This window comes from Nilaparvata lugens, chromosome 13 (genome assembly GCF_014356525.2).
Source record: "Nilaparvata lugens isolate BPH chromosome 13, ASM1435652v1, whole genome shotgun sequence".
NCBI classification, from domain to species: domain Eukaryota; kingdom Metazoa; phylum Arthropoda; class Insecta; order Hemiptera; family Delphacidae; genus Nilaparvata; species Nilaparvata lugens.
In genome coordinates, this window is record NC_052516.1 from 26,287,675 (window position 1) to 26,314,080 (window position 26,406).

At 33.9% G+C, this 26,406-nt stretch overlaps 2 protein-coding genes across 5 annotated transcripts in view; both read left to right on the top strand.

Moving 5' to 3' along the window:
• Positions 1 to 1,246: 1,246 nt before the first annotated feature.
• The window catches only part of LOC111049616 (maltase A3), a 45,512-nt gene continuing 20,352 nt past the window's right edge, over positions 1,247 to 26,406 (top strand). Inside the window, exons 1-3 of one of the 4 annotated variants that reach the window (XM_039440181.1) lie at positions 1,247 to 1,414; positions 21,648 to 21,823; positions 23,007 to 23,186. In XM_039440181.1, coding sequence (XP_039296115.1) covers positions 21,655 to 21,823; positions 23,007 to 23,186 — 349 coding nt within the window. In that variant the 5' untranslated portion in view covers positions 1,247 to 1,414; positions 21,648 to 21,654. Of the gene's footprint in view, positions 1,415 to 1,486; positions 1,676 to 4,873; positions 5,064 to 15,593; positions 15,705 to 21,647; positions 21,824 to 23,006; positions 23,187 to 26,406 lie in introns of those variants that run through there. The other 3 variants (XM_022335734.2, XM_039440180.1, XM_022335735.2) reach the window with 3 other exon arrangements.
• LOC120354063 lies at positions 8,857 to 11,122 on the top strand. Its single transcript, XM_039440182.1, has 3 exons — positions 8,857 to 8,922; positions 9,713 to 10,017; positions 10,422 to 11,122. Exons 2-3 carry the CDS (start codon positions 9,739 to 9,741, stop codon positions 10,467 to 10,469), a joined length of 327 nt encoding a protein of 108 aa, XP_039296116.1. The 5' UTR covers positions 8,857 to 8,922; positions 9,713 to 9,738; the 3' UTR covers positions 10,470 to 11,122.

Consider the following 26,406-nt stretch of genomic DNA (forward strand, 5'->3'; position numbering starts at 1 on the left):
ACATTGAAATAATTCGTCGGTTTTCACCGTTGAGAAGTCGTCGCGAACATCATTTGTGTCAAGTGAATATTGCCACAGAGAACTTCATTTGTGTCAAGTGCATATTGTCATCAGTGAAATAGTGTTAAGAAATCATAGTGCAATGTTGGATATTATCTTGTGAGTAGAAACAATTATTTATCTTTTGAACTATTTTATTATTGTGACATTTTGACCCACATATTCATTATTAAAAATGAATCCACCAGCACCACCTGCCCCTAAATTGCCAGCAGCAGGATCTTGTGTACCAGCAGGTACTACTCCTGTTCTCAAGAAGGAGTATCTTGACATGATTCCTGAGATCTTTGGAGAACCAACACTGTTGAATAGATTCATAACCATTGTAGATAAGTTAGTAGCTAAGTTTTATGTAAAAAGTAACCCAGATGATTTTCAAAATGAGTATTTGTATTCAACAATTCTATCAAAAATCAAAGGACAAGCCAATGAAGTAGTGAGTAGTTCAGGTAGCTATGATTGGTAATTTATTTATTGACAAACTTTAACTTATATTGATTAGAAGTATTCCACTCAATTACCACTTGTAACGAATAATATTGAGTTATTTAAGAAAATTTGGAACCATTCAAGAAACACAAACTTGTAAACGAATGTGATCACAATTCTATAATGCATGGGTGAATTTAATCACCAATCGAGCAATCAATCAGCAAAACGATTCATTCAGCAACAAATTTACAAAATTCAATTTCTTGTGAGACTTGTTCGAAACTCCCAAAGCAATGGGATACTTATGGCAACAAATTCTTCAGTTTTCTATGTTCTCCCAACAACCGGAAAGTGATTTTCAACCATGTGATTGACATACTAAACCTTTGAGCCGAGAAAACTACTATAATGTACCTATTCTGTATTCTGAATGCTGTATACTGTGCTTTGATTCATAAATCACACATAATCACGGCATTCGTCTAGTAGGTTAATCCAGAGATGAACGAAACAAGGCGTAACAGCCGAAGACCATAAGATTGATCTAAATGAAGCTTGGAGTAAAATTTTGTTCATATCGACCTTAGTTTTTATTTCTTCAAGGTTAATCATTCAAATCATTCCACTATCAAATTAATGGTCTTTAATGACCGTCTGCAAAGGTCATTTGAAACCGAAAATTCGTGAATTTGTTGACAAGTTTGAATGTGAGGTCATCTCATTAATTATTATATAATTTGTCGCGCGTTTGATAATAGCTGACACTATTGTCACATTTGTAGCGTCAAAGTATGGCAATAATTGTGGAAAACTATTGCCGTAATAACCTTGATGGAAGCATATGACCGACAATAATCAGTTAGTATTTGCTGCGATGTTTTTGAATGCACTATAGTAGTTGAGCTTGTGATAAAAAGTGCTGGTCAGTTTCCTTAAGATATTATTTTTTAATAGACAGTTAAGTTTAATTCATAATATTATTTTTGCATATACTATAGGTGGGAAGTGTTAGGTTTTGAATAGTGAGTAATTGTGTAGAATTCATGATTCTTGAAAAATTGAGGGTTTCCTAAAAAAATACTATTGAGAGTGTTAATCTCAGTTCAGCTAACAGTTCAATAGGTGTGATCGAAAAAACAGAATACAAAAAGATTATTGAAACAACCACGTGATCCATGCACCTATCAAAAAAGTACCTATTAATGAATTTTGACAATAACACCTATAAATTGGTTTTCGTGATTTAATTAACACGACCACTGATGTTAACACTTATAAATTCAACACCTATGAATTTTGGCAAACAATGAAGAATAATTTAAATCGCTCAATATAGTACATATATTGAGTACAATAAACAATTTAGTACATATAGTACAATAATAATTAATATAGTACATATAAAGACTAAGACTATTTAGTACGTAATTGACACCGTACCTGATTATTGAGTAAAATCTTAGAATAAACATACAACCCCTTTCCCCGAATACTGGCAATATTTTAATTAGATAAATCGTCAATATAGGCCTACTAGAATACTTTCAATAATTATATTTCCAAGATATAATATCAAAGTGATCATTACGTGTTCCAAAAATCTGTGGAGGCACTTGCAGGGTGTTGAAACATAGTTTGTAATTAGTAATTAATTTAGTAATACAGTGAAAGAATGTGACAATTTCATTTTCTTACAGAAATTCCTTCTAATTGTTCTCCCTGTTGCCAATATTTGCTGTAGCAGGATGATGAAGTCTTTGAGGCAATTAGCAGTAATCAATTTTAATTAATTGAATGGACTAGCAAATAATGGCGGTCAGACAAACTTATGTTCTTCCGACCGAAAACTACACAACATCTCAAAGAATTTGGAAATATACAGAGTATATCTAGGCATTTGAGACTCATGAGCTATATATTTGTTGTGTATCTGCCATACGCTGAATAAATAAATTTTAATTAAAAAAAATATTACTACAACAATTTCAATTGAATTTATTTCCATCAAAAAATACATCAATAAAACATTTACATCACAATTCAATAACAAATATTTTCAGGAAATAAATATTCCCCCACATAGACTATTGGTCCGTGTGTGGGGGAAGAATTCCTATCTATAATAACTGTGAAATAAAAAATTCTGCAGAATTCTACATTAATATTATTCTCACTTAACTATTACAATATTGGAAATATGTTATATAAAGAAAAATAAATATAAATTATTAATAGTTTTTTTTTAATAAACAGAGCATGATGTCGTGGGTTTCTTTTATTAAAGACTTAGTATTATGTTGGAGTACCTATCTCCTAAAGCTTTTAAATTACTTATTATAAAGTTCAGAGTGCTGCATCACAGTACCAGAGTTAACAGAGTTTGAATCAGAGTCTACATATAGGGCGAGTTTATGAGGGCTTCTGATGCCTCCCGACCAATACCAAGCAACCATGTGACTATCTTCTTTTTGTAGTTAGCAACACTGCATCCCTCAGCCTCTTTTATTGTAATCGGAAACATATTCGTTAGCATTTGAATAAATGGAATATCTTTTTATTTACATTCTATTAGAAGCTGCTAATACAGCTATTCAATAAATAAATACCATTATGCTGCTGCTGAAGTCATTCACTGAAACCTTCATCCAACACCTCTTTGAATTAAGAAACGTACTTTAACAAAGAGACTAAAAGCCAATATCTGAGTCATCATCTAAACTTGAAAGAATAATAGCGCAAATATTGCTCTATCATTTAATCTACAAATGTTAGCACAAGGATTGCTCTATTATTTAATCTACACATGTTATTACATTAGTGTCATTTGTAACATGAATAATTAATTCATTAGAAAACATTCAAAGGTTTAACCAGAGAAAATGTATACGGAGAAAAACAAAGTTGTACCTACCAGAGAAAACTTATACCATTGTTTTAAAGAAACTTGAGAATTTTTCATTATTCTACAAATCCCAAACTAAACCCTTAACTATCCTATGGTTTAACTTTATTCCGAACCACTGACAGATGAGAAGTACCAAACACCACAATAAATTTCACCATTATCCTTGACCTAGACCAGTAATCATTAGACCAATTTCTCATCATGATTTCCCTCTTTCCTTATTTCCTTAACCTTCTCTTCCTCCTATTTTTCCTCATCCTTCTCTCCCCTCTCTTAATTCCCTCGTTATCGACTCAGATTCGTGGAACTACTTACAGCAACTAGTGACAGAATTCACTGTAAACTCTCAGTATTCCTCATGAATTATTTCAATGCTTCTCATTCAACCAATGCTGACAATGATAAGATTCGTGCAAAGCTAGAAGATTCACTGTAAACTGTCAGTATTTCTTATGAATTATATCACTGCTTCCCATTTATCCAATGCTGACAGTGATAAGATTCGTGCAAAGCTAGAAGATTCATTGTATACTGTCAGTATTCCTCATGAATTATTTCAATGCTTCTCATTCAACCAATGCTGACAATGATAAGATTCGTGCAAAGCTAGAAGATTCACTGTAATCTGTCAGTATTCCTCATGAATAGCATCAATGCTCCCCATTTATCCAATGCTGCTATTTAGTAACGAATCATGCTTGATGCATGTGTTAGCGCGTATGATCGCCTTTGTTTTGTGTGAGATTTGAAACCGGTTTTTTGGCTACACTCTGCGACTCGGATAATGATAGACAAAACTTGTGGAGCATCAATCCAACGATAAGATTAAGATCTTTAGGTTAAAGTGCCAGTTGCACAAAAGCCGGTTAAATTTGAACGGTGATTAATTCCACGAGAACCAATCAGTGAACCAATCTTTTCAAAAACGCCTTCTCCTGGAATTAATCACGATTAAAATTTAACCGGCTTTTGTGCAACTGGGCCATAGTTATGTAGGAAATACAGTCTGTTATAGGAAGCCAATAAATACGAATACTGTGCAGAATATGTATTGAGTATGAAAGTAGTACAATCTTAAACACTGCCCCCAAGCCAATGGACGCACCCCTTTCTAAATGATAAAAAAGCGGCCTCTTCTACTTCCACATGTATCAGGAGCCCAAAAATGTTGTCAGTGGTTATTTTAAATCAATCATAGTTGAGGATGATATTGTATCTATCAATGTATAAATAAATAAATACTGCTGACCTTTTTGGGACCCCCAAGATTGATTTTGAGCGTCCAGACCTCCCCCCCCCCTGTGGTCACCCATGACTAAATAAAATCTAGCTGATCTGAGATTCTCCCCTTGTCCAAACCAAAACCCAACTTGCATCAGCCTGCATCAGTTATCAGTTTACCAAGTGGGGGCTGTGTTATCTTACGGTTGGAGATAGCAGGGTTGAAAATAAACTGACAGCTTCTCGCTTCCATTTCGATTCTTATTTCGTCTCCAACTACTTAATAATCATCATTATTCTTAACCTGTCAATTAGATTTTACCCTTCTTTGGGATTTTTAAGAAAATGGACAGTTACAGTTTAATTGCATTGATAATAGTATAATTGGAAGTGTCTTCACATGATCCATGAAGTTGTAACATTTCTCACTCAGGACATTTTTCTGGTATGTTATAATCCAATATTAAAACCAATAGGTATTTAAAAAGTAATAACATAAAGTAGTTATATGGGAGAGCATGTAGCTCTCTTCTAGTCATTCACGAATCCACTGGTAATTTTATTACTTGTTTTTATAGTTTCTCACATATTTATTACTTTCCTTGCCCTATTAGCATAGGTAAGGAAAGTATTGCTTTCCGAAAAAATTAAGGTACCCCAATTTCTAAATTTCTATACGTTTCAAGGTCCTCTGAGTCCAAAAAAGTGGTTTTTGGGTATGTGTGTGTGTGTGTTGTGGAGCTCTATTTGAAGGCTTCTCACATGTAGAGTGAATCTTGTACTGAGTCAATGGTGTAGCGGCTATAAATTTTGTAATTGCGTGTGTGGACGCTGAGTGTACACCAGACTGATTGATTCACTACAAGATTCAATACAATTGTCGGAATCGCGGGAGGCCTAAATGCTCGCTCACCCTTGATTCTTCTAATGACAGATTGTATAAAGCTGAAATTTTTATAAGTAGTGTAGCAGACGCTAAACACTGAATACGGATACCTTAAAATTATTACCTGTGAAGAATGAGCATACAAAATCATACAGGTCGAGCAAAAATCCCGATGTAGCTAATTTACGGGACTGCGTCTCTAATAAGTTCTGAAGGATTAAAAATACGGTATTTGAACCAAATATCGTTCAGAATATATTTCGAGAACAGAGTCTTGTCGGGTTTTAAGCTCTATTGTAGGAATTTATATGATCTATGGCTGCCACTGCTGTACAATTGATGCATTCGTTCCTAAGTCGAGGTAGGTAACAGATAAAAGCTGATGTATGAGCAGGTAAGGACAAAGAATAAATATCTCGATCTGACCCCACTCGCTACATCCACTTAGACCTGTTCCAATATCCAGCTTGATTCAATTATTCTAATGATCGTATTCGATCGGTTCTTGATGATATAGAACGTATCAGACACAATAATTGACAGGCTTAAGAAATAATCGAACTCAGAAAGCGAATTAACAAAACTGAAATATATTACAATAAAATATGTAATCATACAGTGCAGATTCAGAATTTGATTTACAGGTTGATAATAATTTAGCATTAATAGAATAGTTAAAAATTTTCTTGTGCTTGCATGATACCATGCGTGATCCAACAGAATTTTACAATTGATAAAATCTAACAGTTTGAAAAAATAGAGAAAAAATGAATTATAGAAAATATTTTTTTTTTTTTTTTTTTTTTAATGTTCGGGGTCGTGGTTCAGGCAGCGGAGGATAGTTAATCAACTACAAATTCTTATAAATTTAATATGAATAAACCCTAGACTCTTAAATGCTAAAGCGCTTGTCGGCGTGGCCAATAATTTAACGAAGAAAAATTTATGTTTTTCTGCACTGAAATATTTTCGAAGCGTAGATTGGGGCCCCTTTTAAAACTTATAACTCACGTGAATTTCCTTGGCGGTCGTGGTTTTCTTCTTTAGATCAAAAATCGTTTGATCGGCGGCAATCCAGGCTTCGGTTTCAGCACGTGGGGAATTTTAATTTAAATATCTCCTTCACCGAATTAATTAAGGGATAATTTACTTTAAGCTTTTAAATTTATCGATTGATGAAACAGAAATTTACGAATGACAAATAAATTGGCCTAAAAATATCGGCTCACAAATAGAACATTTAAAATCGAACAAGAAATTTTCACAAATAGGTCTTTGGTAACTATAAAAAGAGATCTGCACGGTAAGGATTTCAAAAGGGAAGTGCTGTCTTTTCTCTAAGCCTTTTAGGCTAGACCTTGCTTCTCAGAATCTCGATGTAATAATTTGTATAAAAATTTGCCATTGGTAGAACGCTTGTGACGTAAACATGACGTCAGTGGCAAGCAGTAGAATACAATTCCTTTAATTACAATAATAATTTAATTTATGTAATTCTTAAAACTGCTTAATCTTATAGACGTAGTTCCTCTCATACAATGTACATGTGCTAGTGTAACTGATAAGGCAGGGTTGGTGTCTGATAATAAATTAACATGTGTTGCTTTCAAACGATCACCTTCTTGGTGCTATTTCTATGCACTGTGATTGGCTTAGACCTGCCAAAGAGATTTAATTACCATGTGGTTCAGTTGAATTAAATCGTTAATGAATTAATACTCTTGTACAATTTTTATTAGGTTTGAGATTGTTATAAATAATTTCTGCCATTTTATCAATAATATAATTTCATGCTATGACTTATTTAGTTACAATAAGACCTGACATATAATATAATTTCTTAAATAATAAGTAGTTTCAACGATAACACATACATTTTATTTTTTTTTATTTGAAATTCTTGATCCTTTATGGATAGTTTTAATTTTTAGAGATGGTATTATATCTTACGTGAAGCCAGCATGACATTTGACAATACTTTGAATCAGTCAGCTGCGTTCGAACTGTTTTAAAAACATCTGATCGATAGTAAACAAAGTGTAACCTCAAAATCAGTGAACGATTCATAAACAATTTGTGCTTTATTTGCAAAATAATTACAATTTATTGAATAATTTTTCTAGAAAAATATTCAGTACAGTACGGTACTCTTATCAAATATACAGTTATTGATAAGTAAGCGTTATCGCTCGGTCGCTAACTATTCCTTTAGCAAATTCTTTCATTTTAAAAGGTAATCACAATTTTTCTCTCTTCTCATGAGATCTATTTGAAAAATTCATCACACAAAAGCCCCCAGGATATTTTAAATAGGTAATTGGGAGACGAGTCGAAACAATGACTATTTGAAAAATCCGATATTGTGATGAATACACTATTTCATCTCCTTACTTCTACGAAAACTCAACACTTAACACTAAAAACAATATATCGTGCACTTTTGGCTACGAAAAATAAATAATTGATTGTTCCTTTCATTGGATACAATCGAAATACAATAATTAATGAGGTCTCTTTGGATCCTTCATTAAAACAACTCCACAACTTCCATTCACGGGTGGCTTATGAGCAGACCCATAACTATAACAAATATACAAAATTTCACATATTACTTCTTAAGATTCGAACAGTATTTGCAACAAATATAGACTTTCATCATTTTTTCATGGTTATTACAGGTTTCGACTCTTTGGTTTGGCTTTTACTTAAATTGGGTGAGAGTGTGATTTTACTTCGGTGACTTGACAATCGTCTACCGTTTGACTCGAGCAATTTCTTATTTGCGCTTAGTACGTTGCGTACAAACAGGATTACACTTGAAATGGCTTTTTTGATTTTTATCAATGTTGGTTACAAATATTAAGTCCTTAAGATTATATTTATCAATTTAAATTACAATTTATGATCTTTTGATGCAACAGTAATAAATTCCACATTTGAAGGTAAGAATTTCATTTTCTTTTTGGCTTTTTTAGCAATACATTTATATGACATAGAACATGCGCATTTCGTGCAAATTAACATAAATATATATTTTTGTTTGCGTTTTTTCTTATAATTTCACATTAAATAATATGTTACATTAATAATTGAATAACGATATTGCTTGGATTCTATTAACATTGACTCTATGATTTCGCACACATTGGTTGGTGTGACGAAGAAAATTATCGAACAGGCTTTGACTCTGAATAGATTTTCTTGATCGATTCTGTATTTCGAGGTTATATTTACGCATTTTTTCAAATAAACTTTGTTTATTTTCTTTCTTCCTATTCACTACTAACTTCATCTGATTTATAATTTATAATTATTTTCTGTGGATAATACAATTTTTGTTTTTGTTTTCCAGTTGTGCAGATGATACCAGGCGATTGTTTCTGTGATGACTGTAACATGAGGCGGATGGCTTGATTAGGTTGGTAAATTTTTAAAGTTGTTTCGTAGTTTTATTTTCTTCTGTTATTAAAGTTGATAATAATTTCTTCATTTGATGTGGATTAATAATATTTCCTTATTAGCTGAGATGCGGCGAAGTTATGTTATGTTGATTATGATTAGGCTGCAGTAAAAAGATGCCAGTATGCAAGGATATGATTTGATGGGTAGGCTGTGACCATGAAGAGTTTGATGATTCAAGTAATTCACAACGTAGCTTCAGTAGATTAAAATATTATTCCTTTCTCAAGCCCCCATCTAAATTTGATTTCGGTATTATTCAAAGGTCCAATTCCGATTTGCAACTATCCGTTTTATCAAACTTGGCTTAAAACGAATGTGCCTGTGGTGTAAATCACTTCTTACATACGTGTTTCCTCTTTGTCTGCCGGTAACATGCAGTTTGATCTTTTTAAACCTCACATGCCGGTGGTGTCTGTGGGTTTTTTCAAATGATATTTTCCTTTTTTGCATGCCGGTGTACAGTCTACTGGATTTTAACCGGACGTGACTGCGGTGATTGTAGGTCCTTCCTGATACCGTCTTCCTTTTTTCTTGCATGCTGGTAGGAAGCTTGATGTACGATTTTAGCCTAACATGACGGCGGTGTAGATGAATTCTATTAGATGATTTTCTTCTTTGACGTCTTGTTTGTTGTTTTGATTCATGGGTTTTCAGTTTTGGTGGTGATTTTGATTTGTTGTGAATTTTTGTTTTATTTCTATTGTCTGGCGAACTATCTTCATGAGTATTGGTTTTATCTGTTGCAGATGCTGTCTTCGGTGGATGGGCGGTGATGTGGGCGGTCGGCGGTCCGGGCTGCTCTTCCACTCGGTGGGCAACGTCCTTGGATTCCTGGTGTCCGGCGCGCGGTTGTACGGCTGGCCCCTCTATGCCATGGATGTCGTCCTCGGCTTGGCGGGCGATGTCGTCCGGCTCGTCTTGGCACTCTGCGGGCGGTAGTACGGGCTGTCCCTCCATGCAGTGGATGACGTCCTCGGCTCGGCGGATGATGTCGACTGGTTCCTCTCGACGTTCGGCGGGGTGCGGCGCGACTTCAGTCTTGATGTTCTCGGTGGGTTGGTTTTCCATACACGTTTCACGTTTGCTTGTCTGTTTTATGGCCTCTCCTTCGAGTATGTTTGCTTCTGCATGCATGGGCTCAGTCTCTGGTCCACTATTGATTTCCATTGCATGACACTTCCCCTCAATTTGCCGTGTTACCGTCCTGCTTTCTTCCACTGCTCCCTTCGACCGTTGATCCAATTTCTCAAAACTCTGTTCATACCTTCCCTTTAGTTTTTCATTTGCTTGTTTGGCATCTGTAATCATATTGTTTAGTGTTTCATTTATTTGTTTCTTTTCTTTCTTTACCTCTTGAATTTCCTTCTTTAATTCTTCCTTTGATTGTTTGTTTTCTTTAATTATCTCTTCTCTTGCTTGTTTGTTTTCTTTAATTACATGCTTTATTGCTTCCAGGATGATGTCCCAAACCGGCATGACAACGGGCGTATGGTCTTCCTTTGATCGTTTGCGTTCATCATATGCATCGTTGAATGCTTTCAGTCTGGTGTTTATCTCTTGCACGGAAAGGGTGGGTGTGTGGTCTTCGGTTGGCGGCGAACAATCGGGTGAGATGTCCTCGGTGTCCGACAGACTTGGATTGACCTGGTCGTTTCCTGCCATGGTTTGTGAGAGAATAACGCGACGAAAGTGTGCAGTGAATAAAAAACGTGAAAGTGTTGATGTGATATATAAAATAATTAATAAGAAATCCAATAGAAATTGCTATAGCTTCGTAGTGAGTGAAATACAGAAAAAGTGGTTTAGCAATGTGTTCAGTGATAAAATGAGTCAAGTTAGCAATATCGTTAACATAAAAATGACACGAACACACAGGATACACAGTGAACACTTATGCGGTAATACAGGTACGCCTCTTATAATTTATTATTACTATTATTATAAATATTTTATTCTTATAATTTCTTGCCGCAATTCTATATATAGGGCTAGTATTCTTTGCAAAATTTTATATAAAAGGAACAGTATTCCGCAATATATCCGTGATTTAATTTTACTTCCCTCTTTATGCTTTAAAAACTTTTAAAAATGTAAATACCTTCAATCCTCTTTTCTGTAAATATTTATAAATTGTTTCAATATAGACCTAATATTCTTCAAATAATATGATCTTTCTTATGATATCTCTTATACCTATGACTTATAGTATGACTAATTTTCGAATAACACGATAATAAAATTCTGAGTTCGATTTTTTCTCAAAAAATTCATCAATCGATAAATTTCTTTTCCGTCCAAAAATTGGGTATGGTACTTCTTGTTATTTTATATAACAGTGAACGGTCAATATTAAATTCGAAAAAATTCACAACCATAAATTTTTTCAAAAATTTTCTCGTTGTCAGCGCTATAGTATACTGAGCAACTAAATAATCCTCGCAGTCGATTATCCACCTCTTCAATGCCTATCACTGTTGGGCGCCAAATCATGTGGAGCTCTATTTGAAGGCTTCTCACATGTAGAGTGAATCTTGTACTGAGTCAATGGTGTAGCGGCTATAAATTTTGTAATTGCGTGTGTGGACGCTGAGTGTACACCAGACTGATTGATTCACTACAAGATTCAATACAATTGTCGGAATCGCGGGAGGCCTAAATGCTCGCTCACCCTTGATTCTTCTAATGACAGATTGTATAAAGCTGAAATTTTTATAAGTAGTGTAGCAGACGCTAAACACTGAATACGGATACCTTAAAATTATTACCTGTGAAGAATGAGCATACAAAATCATACAGGTCGAGCAAAAATCCCGATGTAGCTAATTTACGGGACTGCGTCTCTAATAAGTTCTGAAGGATTAAAAATACGGTATTTGAACCAAATATCGTTCAGAATATATTCGAGAACAGAGTCTTGTCGGGTTTTAAGCTCTATTGTAGGAATTTATATGATCTATGGCTGCCACTGCTGTACAATTGATGCATTCGTTCCTAAGTCGAGGTAGGTAACAGATAAAAGCTGATGTATGAGCAGGTAAGGACAAAGAATAAATATCTCGATCTGACCCCACTCGCTACATCCACTTAGACCTGTTCCAATATCCAGCTTGATTCAATTATTCTAATGATCGTATTCGATCGGTTCTTGATGATATAGAACGTATCAGACACAATAATTGACAGGCTTAAGAAATAATCGAACTCAGAAAGCGAATTAACAAAACTGAAATATATTACAATAAAATATGTAATCATACAGTGCAGATTCAGAATTTGATTTACAGGTTGATAATAATTTAGCATTAATAGAATAGTTAAAAATTTTCTTGTGCTTGCATGATACCATGCGTGATTCAACAGAATTTTACAATTGATAAAATCTAACAGTTTGAAAAAATAGAGAAAAAATGAATTATAGAAAATATTTTTTTTTTTTTTTTTTTTTAATGTTCGGGGTCGTGGTTCAGGCAGCGGAGGATAGTTAATCAACTACAAATTCTTATAAATTTAATATGAATAAACCCTAGACTCTTAAATGCTAAAGCGCTTGTCGGCGTGGCCAATAATTTAACGAAGAAAAATTTATGTTTTTCTGCACTGAAATATTTTCGAAGCGTAGATTGGGGCCCCTTTTAAAACTTATAACTCACGTGAATTTCCTTGGCGGTCGTGGTTTTCTTCTTTAGATCAAAAATCGTTTGATCGGCGGCAATCCAGGCTTCAGTTTCAGCACGTGGGGAATTTTAATTTAAATATCTCCTTCACCGAATTAATTAAGGGATAATTTACTTTAAGCTTTTAAATTTATCGATTGATGAAACAGAAATTTACGAATGACAAATAAATGGCCTAAAAATATCGGCTCACAAATAGAACATTTAAAATCGAACAAGAAATTTTCACAAATAGGTCTTTGGTAACTATAAAAAGAGATCTGCACGGTAAGGATTTCAAAAGGAAGTGCTGTCTTTTCTCTAAGCCTTTTAGGCTAGACCTTGCTTCTCAGAATCTCGATGTAATAATTTGTATAAAATTTGCCATTGGTAGAACGCTTGTGACGTAAACATGACGTCAGTGGCAAGCAGTAGAATACAATTCCTTTAATTACAATAATAATTTAATTTATGTAATTCTTAAAACTGCTTAATCTTATAGACGTAGTTCCTCTCATACAATGTACATGTGCTAGTGTAACTGATAAGGCAGGGTTGGTGTCTGATAATAAATTAACATGTGTTGCTTTCAAACGATCACCTTCTTGGTGCTATTTCTATGCACTGTGATTGGCTTAGACCTGCCAAAGAGATTTAATTACCATGTGGTTCAGTTGAATTAAATCGTTAATGAATTAATACTCTTGTACAATTTTTATTAGGTTTGAGATTGTTATAAATAATTTCTGCCATTTTATCAATAATATAATTTCATGCTATGACTTATTTAGTTACAATAAGACCTGACATATAATATAATTTCTTAAATAATAAGTAGTTTCAACGATAACACATACATTTTATTTTTTTTTATTTGAAATTCTTGATCCTTTATGGATAGTTTTAATTTTTAGAGATGGTATTATATCTTACGTGAAGCCAGCATGACATTTGACAATACTTTGAATCAGTCAGCTGCGTTCGAACTGTTTTAAAAACATCTGATCGATAGTAAACAAAGTGTAACCTCAAAATCAGTGAACGATTCATAAACAATTTGTGCTTTATTTGCAAAATAATTACAATTTATTGAATAATTTTTCTAGAAAAATATTCAGTACAGTACGGTACTCTTATCAAATATACAGTTATTGATAAGTAAGCGTTATCGCTCGGTCGCTAACTATTCCTTTAGCAAATTCTTTCATTTTAAAAGGTAATCACAATTTTTCTCTCTTCTCATGAGATCTATTTGAAAAATTCATCACAGTGTGTGTGTGTGTGTGTGTGTGTGTGTGTGTGTGTGGTGTGTGTGTGTGTGTGTGTGTGTGTGTGTGTGTGTATGAGTGTGTGTGTATGAGTGTATGTGCGTCTGTGTACACGATATCTCCTGTCCCAATCAATGGAATGACTTGAAATTTGGAACTTAAGGTCTTTATACTATAAGGATCCGACACGAACAATTTCAATCAAATGCAATTCAAGATGGCGGCTAAAATGGCGAAAATGTTGTCAAAAACAGGGTTTTTCGCGATATTCTCGAAAATGGCCCCAACGATTTTGATCAAATTCATACACAAAATAGTCACTGATAAGCTATATCAACTGCAACAAGTCCCATATCTGTAAAAATTTCAGGAGCTCCGCCCCATCTATGCAAAATTCGATTTTAGATTTCCAATTATCAGGTCTCAGATATAATTTGAGTGGAAAAGATTGAGCATGAAAATCTCTACAATTAATGTCCAGTAACATTTTCACCTAAAATTTAAAATAAGCTTGAAATTTGAGAAAATGTGATTATTCAATTGCAAACTGTTGGCAATTGTTGATTCTTTTAAATCAATCACTATGAAGAGATAGCAGATCTCGTGTGTATCCAGCGTTATTGTCCTGTCACCAGCTGGCTCATATCTTTGAATAGTAAACTAGTATGCGCGGGAACTTCAGCGTCAGGTGATCAATTTTCATAACGGCAAGGAGAGTTGTGTGAGTGCGCCACACCAGATTTTTTATGTTGGTAATAATAATATTTATACCTTAGAATTCTCACACATAAATGTAGCTACAAAATTCCTAATCTAACATCACATTGTCGGTTAATTTTGTTATTGCTGTATTTGGAAATTTCTATCGAATCCTTTCTCAAACTATTGTGTATTTTTCATAATAATGTTAATGTAGAATATTGTTATTATACTATCCAATAGGTATTTAGATTAAAAAGTAATAATATACAGTAGTTATATGGGAGAACATGTAGCTCTTTTCTAGTCATTCACGAATTTACTGGTCATCTTATTACTTGTTTTTATAGTTTCTCACATATTTATTCATGTTGGTAATAATAATTTATACCTTGGAATTCTCACACATAAATGTAGCTACAAAATTCCTAATCTAACATCACATTGTCGGTTATTTTTGTTATTGCTGTATTTGGAAATTTCTATCGAATCCTTTTTCAAACTATTGTGTATTTTTCGTAATAATGTTATTGTTGAATATTGTTATTATATTATCGTAGCAGGAATTTTTGTAATGTTCGTGTTTTGATCATTTGTTCTGTTAATCAAGAATGTATTATGTATCTGACTAGGATAGCAACTCATATTTTGTATGAGTACTTGCTTAAGAACAAATAAAACTATGTGATGTAACTATTATATGAATCATTGAATAATTTGAATAGGAAAATTTAGAGTAGGTACAGAATAGTGGAAGAAATATGTATAGCTAGAAGTATATGTACAGATATAGCAGTGGGATAGCACAGGAACAATCATAAACACATTATAATTCAGAGTGGAGCTCGCGATTTTTTTGGCATACTTAGGTGAGCGTGTTTCCTCTTATTTCTCTTGTTTCTTTCTCTCTTACTCTTGCATGCTACTCTGTCTACCTCTTCCACCTATTGCTCTTCTTCTTTTTCGCATCGTGTCTTTTTTTATCGATGATCCAAACCTACACACAGTTCGCAGTAATACACAGTTTGCTCTCCTCTCAGTAAGGATTTGATCGTGCTCCAAGCAGGATAACTGTTTGTGCTAACCTTACTGGAAGGATTTAAAGGAGCCAGCAACTGGTGAATAGACGAAATAATTATTTCTTCTTCTTCTTCTTCTTCTTCTACTTCTTTTTCTTCTTCTTCTTCTTGTGTCCTCCTCTACTGATTTCATCTTCTTTGTCTTATTCTCTATTATTTTTAAGCTTTGACCTTCGTACGCTAAATAATCTCTAGCGACACATAAGTTTTGTTATAGGAGTTATTGACTCAACAAATACGTCTCTCTACTCTCTACTAATCTTCACTTTCACTAGTACTTATTCTTTCTCATTTTCATCATTCTCTTATTCTTCTACCTCTTCCTTCTCTTCCTCCCTTTTTATACTTCCTCTTCTTCATCTTCCTCTTCTTCTTTGTCAACATCATGTACTTCTACTTCTCCTCCTCCACCATCGTCTCCTCATCCTCTTCCTCCTCCTCCTCATTCCACTCATCCACCGCATTTGTCTTCGTCTTGTCTTTCTTTTTCTTCTTCATTTCTCTCCACTTGTTTGACAGTGACCTTCATTCAGTATGAATCGTTTTTAGCGACGCTTAAAACTTTGTTTTGAGAGTTTATTGGTTCATACTATAAGTATTTCCTATTATGTCTTCAACTAGTAACCAATAATTTATCATTTAATTCATTATTTATCATTTGATTATTTGGTAAACTGACTAATCAAACACCCGGTTTTTATTTCTTGGCTATAACCAGAGATCACAGAAATAATCTTACTTTACTTTACTATTTAATTACTTATTATTTATTTCACTTTTTATTTATTACTTATTTTATTTACTTACTTTATGCTATAACATACATATATCTCAATTATATTCTACAGTATTTATTTCGTCCTAGTTTGTATTGCATCAGTATTATCATTGAGTTGTCAGACATAGCCTACTGAATGGTTAGATCAGACCAGATTTTTTCGGCCATGAACCGTATTGGTTTGAATAGTTGACTCTAGATTAGTGAAATGCCTATTATCATAGAGAAACGATAGCATAAGTAGATATCCCATGGTATAGGGCGTTTATGTCGTAACTTTTACTGTTATCCCAAGCCGATAGTTCACGTGGTTCTTTCCCATGCAGCTGTGTGACGCTGGTAGTCTCCCAAATAGTGCCGTTCATACACTCTCACTCCAACAAAACAGTAAAAATTGACAATAATCGACAGCAATCGGCTTGAGATAACAGTAAAAGTTGCGACATAAATTCCCTATACCATGGGATATCTTCTTACGCTATTGTTTCTCTATAGTATTATATATGAATTAAATAATATTATAGTTAATAACTGATTATTATATTTAATTAATCAGTTATTAATAAATCATTGTATTTCTCTTATTTGAATTACAAAGTGTAATTTCTTGGTAACTAGTCAATATTGTAGAACTGAGTTCATCTTATTGCATCTAGTGATAAAAGTAAATACAACATTATTACAAGTTTTGTATTTACATTTTTTGTCTTGGTTTAATATTTCACAGAGAGGTTTATATACAATTGAATACAATTAGGCTGCGCGTACACCGGTTAGTCAAGACAAGACTAGTCACGTTTAGTCACAATAGTTCATAGCTACTTGTGACTCAACTCACACCGATTACGCATTACAATTAGTCATGTCTTCATAAGCAACGATGTGAAGTATTGTGACTAAACGTGACTAGTCGTGTCTTGACTGACAGGTCAGTCTTCATCTTATTTCATCTGGTGATAAAAGTTAAGACAACATTATTACAAGAGTTGTATTAATTTTACATCTTTTGTCTTGTATAATAATAAATTCACAGAGAGGTTCTATTTTATACACAATTATTGAATACAATAAGGCTGCGCGTACACCGGTTAGTCAAGACAAAAATAGTCACGTTTAGTCACAATACTTCATACCTACTTGTGACAACTCACACTGATTACTCATTGCAAATACAGGTCATGACACAATCCCGTGACATTGCAAAATCGCCATTTTATGGGGTTCTAGTTCACCAATATTTTCAAATTTATCAACTGTTATCGTTAACAGGAACTGTCCCCCAATCTCAGACGCATAGTCTTACTGGGGAAATTCCACTCAATCAATAATTTTATGTTCTTCCTACTGTTTTTGTAAAAATGTGATTCTTATTTTGTTGAATATCAAATATAAATATGTACATGTATTGTATGCCAAGTGGAAATAAACGAATTGAATTGAATTGAATTGAATTAAAGATTGAACAATATGATGTGCTATCTTGTTACATTGTTCATGGAATATTGCTTGGCTTTGAATTGTAAAATGAGTTCTTCCCACAGAATAATGATATTGAGATTCCAACTAGGAACTGAATTGTTGATTTTCAGATTGGGAACTACAAACTGTTTTTGAGGTTAACCTTTTGTCCCAATGCCTTATGAATGAATCATAACAAGTTATAAGAATAAGAACAATTTTTAATGATGAAAAATGAATTATTGAACCATTTATTATTGAAATTTCATTATTAAAAAATCGAAAACCTGAATTTTACATATTATTATCTAAACCAGAATATTGTATTTAAAAAGCATAGTGCATGATTCTGTTATGAGCAGCAGATTGGAATATTTCAAATGTACCGCCATACAGGCCCCACATAATGGCCGCTCCATAAGGAACACGAGTGCCATGTCCTGTATTTATAGACCTTGATAAGCAACGTTGTGAAGTATTGTGACTAAACGTGACTAGTAGTAGTGTCTTGACTAACGGGTGTACTCCTAGCTTTATACTATCACATTGCATAGAATACAATAGTATTATTGTAAACACTCAAGCATTGCTTTACTACTGTACTTAACAATACAATAAATTATTGATAATACAGTCATGTTTGATGAGTCACCAGAAGATAACTGAATAATCAGAAACTTGAGAAATGTCTGGTTCGAACACTCTCAATAGCCAAGAATCATCAAAGTCATACAAGGCTAGTACATCACTTCTTCAGTTTGGTCTGTTAAGACCCTTCTGATGACAAACCAACAGTGCCTTGCAGCGCCTTTATATACCAGCTTTCACACAAAACTCAAACGAGAGTTACGGTGAGAAACTACTTCCAATAGACCGCTGCTGCTATCTGTGATGGAGAAGTGAAAGCTCTCTTACTCTAGAGATTCTAGAAGGGAGGATCCCAGTTCGTCAAGATCTCAGAGCATCAAGTACCTATCTTGACCAAAGTTAGTAGACCGAAGGTTGGTCACTCATCTATAGTTGACATGCAATTGGAGTGGGGGGACTGCAGCTGTGACGTAGGCTGTAGTACAGAATAGGCAGAATAATAAATTATCGCATTCTTGAAAATCATACGGTGATATACAACTCAAACATATTCTGACATGCAAGCTTTCTGTTTCTGCTTTACAATAATTATTATCGAAAAATTCAAATAATACAAATATTTTGCCATTTAAAAGCAAAAACCCCACCTCCTAACCTTCCCTTCCAAACCCTTAAGGTTTCTTCATCTTCTAGGTTGCATTTATATTTTGTAGTTTGGCTATACATCAGCTTGTGAATTTCGGGGATGAGATATTTTGATTCTCGTAGAACATGTGCTCGATACCAGAATATTGTATTCAGTGCATTTATATGAATGAAATGCATCAGATTTATCGGGATAGGTTTTTTGCAATGCATTGGTTTATCAATATTTTTTATGGGTTAGTCTGAAATTATAATAACTTAGTATAACGTTGTCTACTATAGTGAGGTCCACGTTATAATGACAGTATTTGATCAACTTTTGTTTTGCTATCCTTGTTCATCATTCGACAAAGCCGGTGTTACTATCCTTTTCTAGGTCCACAACGATGCCAAGTCTGTTTTTGACAGTGTAGAAATATAATTAATTAATGCAGAGAATCGGCATCGCTATTCTCCTATCTTTATCCACTGTTATTATAACGTGGACCTCACTATAGCGCTTTTCCAGCTTATCAACTTTTTCGTTCCATGTTTTTCTTCAAAAACGTTCAACTTCATTGTATTCATACAAGTTGAATGAATTTGAAATATTTAACAACATCATTAGAATCAGTGATTCATTTGCTATAAGTATGGAGAATTTTACAGTTCTAAGTCAATCTTGAGGGGATTAAACGACAATGTATTTGAAGATACAGTGAATGAACTACATGCTCAGTGTGGTTACTCTTATCACATTTTTACTACACGTGACGTCACGCTAGCGTTCCCCCACAACTACGAATCTTACACCTGTGAGTGATCAACCTTCTGTCTACTAACGTTGTATCTTGACCATTTCTTGAGATGCTGAGATAGATGGCATGTTGAGCCATTCAATTCGACAAGGTTTTGGTGCAGAATTATTCTCAGGGAGTGCATTAGTCAAGATTTAGTCAGATAAGTTACACCGTTGAAAGTCTCAGTTCCACAAGATCTCAGAGCATCAATTCCTAACTTGACCATTTCTTGAGATACTGAGGCAAGTGGCCATTCAGTTCCTAATACTTCACAAAATAATGAAACTCTATGATTCAAGATTCAATTGCAACAATTGCTATTAAAGCCTAATTTAATACTTATTAATAATATATATCTATATAATAATAATAATGATAATACAATGATAATACTTATTATATAATTTCATTTCTGTGCTGAAATTCTCTCTGGCTCTTTGCTAACAGCGTAGCTAAGAGGTATCAGTAGACATTACTGTCCAAAATTCGCCACCTCATGAAATGAAAACGTCATAAAACATAAAAAATATTAATACAAATTCCATCCTATCATATTGTAAACGCATATTGTAGACACATATGAATCTTAAGGTGCGTACTGATTTACGCGCCGCGTTTATGAGCAATTCACTTTTAATCAGCTGACTATATCTGTAGTTTTACAGAAACGGTAAGATACAGATATAAAAAGCTTGGCATCAGCTGATTAAAAGTGAATTGCTCATGTTCGCGGCGCGTATATTTGTACGCACTGAAAAAATATGAGATTAAACAGATCACTGAATATAGGAATGTAAAGGTATGATCTCATTGGATGCACTTATGTTCATGTGCACACGAGACCACGCGTGCAGATGAGAAACAAAATCTGGAAAGAGCCATAGAAACACTTGATGACTTGTCTGTAGCTGCTCACAGTGAACGCCACCAGCAAGTGCACGCGTTCAGTGTCACTGTTCCTATGGCTCTTTTGTTTCTCAGATTTTGTTTCTCATCTGCACGCCTGGTTATGCATGATGGTCTGCATGGTGTGCAGTTGCACATACGTGTATCCAATGTAATCATATCCTTAGAGGGTATTTTCTCACGATAGTGAGGTTCACGTTATAATGGCAGTGGAGAAAGATAGGGAACAACGTTGCCGATCCTCACTGTCTTGGCAATGCCTTCTTGACGGTAGCTCATATAGGTTTATTGATGTAAACTGTTCATTCTCGTTTTAAATAATCAATTATATCTTATTAAGCAAGAAATTATATTTTTCAATAATTTCATAATGATTTTTCACAATTAAGATAGAATATTCTGTTAATAAACTATCAATTCTACATTGTTAAGAGACAATCTGGCAACAAAGCAAAGCAAGAAAGAGATAGCGCTATCCCCTTAGTTGAATGATAGACAAGGATAGCAATACCATTGCTAATGAAACACTGCAATTATAACGTGGACCTCACTATAGGCCTCAGACCTGCAAAACTTTATAAATCAATCTGAAAAACAAACCAATTCAAATTTGCTAAGATTACAAAAATATAATTTAGTAACCCAAATGAAAAACGTTATTAGAAATCTAATAATATACAACCCAATATCCCATCCTATTTGATTCTATTCTATCATCATCAGCATCACAGCATGTCATCCGTCGATCCATGATTATCTCTCTAATCATTCAGCAGTTTCAAAGGCAAAATAATAATTTAAATGCAATTAAATTCAAATCAATTTCAGGCTTCAAATGTGGGCCATCATGCATCATTTGTTGCCTGTGGCTTTGCTGCTGCTATCGACTGCTTGCTACGTCAACTGTCAGCAAAAACTCGACTGGTGGCAAACATCGACCATCTATCAGGTCTATCCGCGGAGTTTCAAGGACAGCAATGGAGATGGCATAGGCGATTTGAAAGGTATCAAAATGCTCAACACAGTCCTGCACAAAATAAAAGTTAAATATGGAAGATTTTATTAGAATTTTCAGTTAATGAACTGCTGGAATATTATTACTGTACAATAATATTATTCCAAACTAGCAGGTGTAGCCCGCGCTACGCAAGGGTCCAATTAAAAAGTAGTTAAACTGGAAACTTGACATAATGAAATCTTGAAGAATTGAAAACAGGCCTATAACCATCCTCAGTAAATTAAGAATCTATTTGCTAAATTTCAAGTTAATCAGTTCAGTAGTTCAAACATGATGATGCGTCATTCGTGAATTTCCTATCCCCTACGTGTGTATAAACCAATTATTCCCTTTATTATACAGTATTATTGATATTCAATGCGAGCTGAAATAGAATTAAAGACTTCCACTACTGCAAATAAATTACCAAAGAATTAAGCAGAAGGAAATTTGAAGTAAGAAACTGTCCAAAAACTGTGTCTAGACCTATTCGAACCCGGATACTTTACTCATATTTGGAATGACTAATATTCAGTAATAACTAACAAATTGCTGAAATCAACACTCATATGATTGATTGTATGTGAGTATGTGAGTATTCTTAATAACGACAATTTATTATGATTGCAATAAAAAATAATTGAAAACTGAAAATGGTTGCCTAGTAATCAACTACAGTATATAGTAATTCAATTATTGCACTTGAAAGAATAAATTATTCTAGCACAAAATAATTACCAAATTGCATGAAAATCAACACTAAGTATGTGAGTAATTTATGATAATAAGAGCAATTCCAATTGAAAAATATCTATGTGAATAGAATCAATTGAGATCTAAAATTAGTCTCGGTGTAAACAATTTTTGAATTGAAGAACAATAACTTATTGAAATAAGTAGGCTAATTGAGTGAACTATTGTATTCAGTTTGTTCATTCACGTAACATCATATCTAAAAATAGTCTCGTAGTCAACAACTAATGAATTGAAGAAGAATAACTAACACTGAAATAAGTAATTTACTATTTAATTTAATTGTATTTAGATCAATCAGAGACAAATAAATAGGATCCCATATACTTAATCCCTTAATACACAATCATGATTATAGTGATATAACTATTCTCATCTATCAATTTTCCTTTTATAATTAATAATAATTTGTTGAAAATTGTAACTTTTTTTTACAGGTATCGAGCAGATGGCCGATTATTTCAAGGAGATTGGAGTCGGCGCAGTATGGCTGAGTCCGATCTTCAAGTCACCAATGGCCGATTTTGGATACGACATTTCCGACTACAGACAAATCGATCCTGCTTTTGGAACTCTCAATGATTTCAAAAGTCTGGCTAAAAAACTGAAATCGCTGGGTAAGCGAAAATGTTTAATAATATTGTGTTTACCGAACCGTAATCTATCTGTATTTGTTATAAGTTGAATGGCAAGTTAGCAATATGTAATATTGCATATGACTCAAATATTAGAAGATCCAAGAATGTTTGCAAAGAATTTAAAAGAATATCTGATCAAATTATCGCTGTATTCTTTTCAAGAGTTCAACATTGATTTTTGACGATTATATTCTAGCCTAGTTATTTATATTTATATTGTAATTTATTGACACTGTTGTAATGCATTTCTTACATCTAATGAATAAAGGACTTTTCTATTCTAATAGATATTTTACGCTATAGGCTACTCAGATTTGTGTGACTCAAACCGCGGAGCGACTCTTGTCTCGGTCGACGCATGTTTTCTAGTTCAGATTAGGCGATAACAGTCACATAGAACAGGCGACATAGTGACTCGAGTAGCGCTACAAAACCTTGCAATACATTTTGTAACAAAGTTTTTAAATTTTATCAACATGACACAGCCAATACACCTGCTCTAGAACATGGGTTTCCCATAGTTGAGTAGGCTAATTTCCGAAAAAATGCAATTTATTTATATTTGTAGTAAATTTCATATATTGTATTCTTGAATATTATGTACATTCTATTGATAAGATTGTTTCTTTGTATATTAATGGAAATAAAATTTATTTGTATTGTATTGTATTGTAAAAAATTACATAACATTGAATTTTTCATTGTTGAAACTTAATTTTCTAAAGTGGTAGTTTTGAATCACTGAATTAGGGGAGGTAAGTCTAAAATGACATACCATTTTGATTTTACCTGATAACTGTCTATACAATTACAAATAGAACACAGTTACCTTGGTAAATTACTATGCAGATATATATTAAACAGTTTCCAGTGTTTTTATCATATTTAATTTATATAGCTCTTTGAATTATTAATTTTTAAAAATGTCTGGAACTATGTCATTTTAGACATAGTTGAGGGTAAAATGACATACCACTTTAATATCATGGTAAGCTTATTAAATATGTGTAAAAAACATGCCAATGTTTGAGAAATTCACACATTTATTAATACATAACAAACTGAAAATAAAAATAAAATAATAATGGAGATAAGACAATGTATTTGTAGATATTTGAGTAATATTTTTGTTATTTACACAGTTCACAAACAAATATTTTTGCTCTCTTGCTCAGTCCTGTGCACTCCAAATGGGCCCAAAGTTTACACTTCATACACTGGAGCCACATTTCCCTTGATTTGGACATAGAATACAGTTCATTACAAAAAATGCAGGGATGGTCCTGTTCTTCAGTCTCTTCAAAATCATCTTCTTCAAAGGCATCCTCTGCTTCAAACTCCAATCGCTTTTTCACCTGTCTTGCACTTTGCCTTTGTTCTTTTTCTTCTTTTCGGCTTTTTTTCTCCTTCTGCTCTTTTATAAAAGGTGAGCTGGTCAAAAGAGCTTCGTGCTTTTTTTCTGTCTTTTTGCTATTGGGCTTGGAATAAGAGGCACAGGAGAAATCTCAGCCACAGCTAATTTCCTTCCGCTAGTGGATGGGTTTTGATTGATCTGCAAAGCAGCCGAAGTTGTTTCAATGGCTTCCATGATGGTGGTTTCTCTATTATCGACATTCTCTTCACCTTCTCCCAAGAGTCTTCTGGTTGTTTCGGAGGCAACAAACATATGGTCAGGGAAAATATCAGGGTTGAAAGGGTACAGCCCAGTACTCAAAAACCCTTTCTCTGCATTCAAGATTGTAGCAGCTTTTCCATAAGCTGGAGAAAAAATGGAGCATATTTGGTAAACAGTTATCACCCTACCAGGATGATTCCTCATCCATTTTTGAGCCTCCTGATTGTAATAAGTTTTTAGGGGTCCAAAAAATGTTACATCAAGTGGTTGCATTCGATGAGTGCAGTGTGGGGGCAAACAAACCAAAACAATGCCATTTTGTTTGGCAAATTCAAGTACTGCAACATCTTTGTGGCTTCCATGACCATCAACTATCAATAAAATTTTGTCTTCAGTAGAAGGTTTTGCATGCTTTGTGACATGCTCAAGCACTTTAACGAACAGCTCTCCTGTCATCCAGCCCTTCTTTTGTACAAGTCCAATAGAGCCTGTAGGAGCACTATCAATCAGTTCATTTTTGAAATTTTTTCTTGCAAAAATGAAAACAGGTGGAATGTAATGTCCAGTAGCGCTCATAGTACACACAACAGAAACATGTGATCCTCTTTCTCCACTTGTTATTGTTCCCACTTGTTTTTTTCCAGTTGTTGCAAATACTTTTGAGGGGTCGTGCACAGTAGATAAAGCTGATTCATCCAGATTATAAATTCTATTTGCTGAGATGTTCATTGAGCCGAGAACACTTTCATAGGTATTGAAAAAAGATTTCACACTTTTCTGGTTGAAGCCAGATGCACGAGAAAAACTAGTACCCTCAGGCTTCCTTAGAGAAATCCCAGGATTTCTTCTACGAAATCCTAACAGCCAATCGCATCCTGCAGCTTCTTTTTCACAATTAAATCTATTAGGAATTCCATTTTTTTCAGCAATTTGGAAGGCAAGCTTACGAACATCAGAAGCTGAAAGTCCAAAGCCCCTGGATTCCAACAGTTTGATGTGCTCAAGCAACTCCTTTTCTGTAGCCACATCAAATGTTGGTTGATAACGACCTAAACCTTTTTTTACACCTTTAAATATTTTATTTTTACCCCCCTCTACCCTCCTCCTTAAAGTTGCCTGGGGAACTCCAAACGTCTTAGCAGCTTTCAGCCATCCCATGGTTTTTTCCTCGATTGCTTTGATAGCATTAGCCATTGACTCCTCACTCCATGACTGTCTGTTGGATTTCCTCTTGTATTTTCCCATCTGAAACAAAACAAGAATAGAAGGTAAGTTAGGAAAAATGTTGTGGAGAATAACAGATTTAGAGAAAGCATTGAGTCCCATATAGTAATTCTACTGTGATGTTATGTTCTGAAGATAGAGAAAGACATATTTCTTATGACTCAAATATTAGAAGATCCAAGAATGTTTGCAAAGAATTTAAAAGAATATCTGATCAAATTATCGCTGTATTCTTTTCAAGAGTTCAACATTGATTTTTGACGATTATATTCTAGCCTAGTTATTTATATTTATATTGTAATTTATTGACACTGTTGTAATGTATTTCTTACATCTAATGAATAAAGGACTTTTCTATTC

Excerpts from the sequence above, each read along its gene's own strand:
- LOC120354063 (XM_039440182.1), top strand. The coding sequence starts at position 9,739 with ATGTGGGCGGTCGGCGGTCCGGGCTGCTCTTCCACTCGGTGGGCAACG. Across the intron at positions 10,018-10,421 it reads CTTCAGTCTTGATGTTCTCG|GATGATGTCCCAAACCGGCA; the intron begins GTGGGTTGGTTT and ends TATTGCTTCCAG.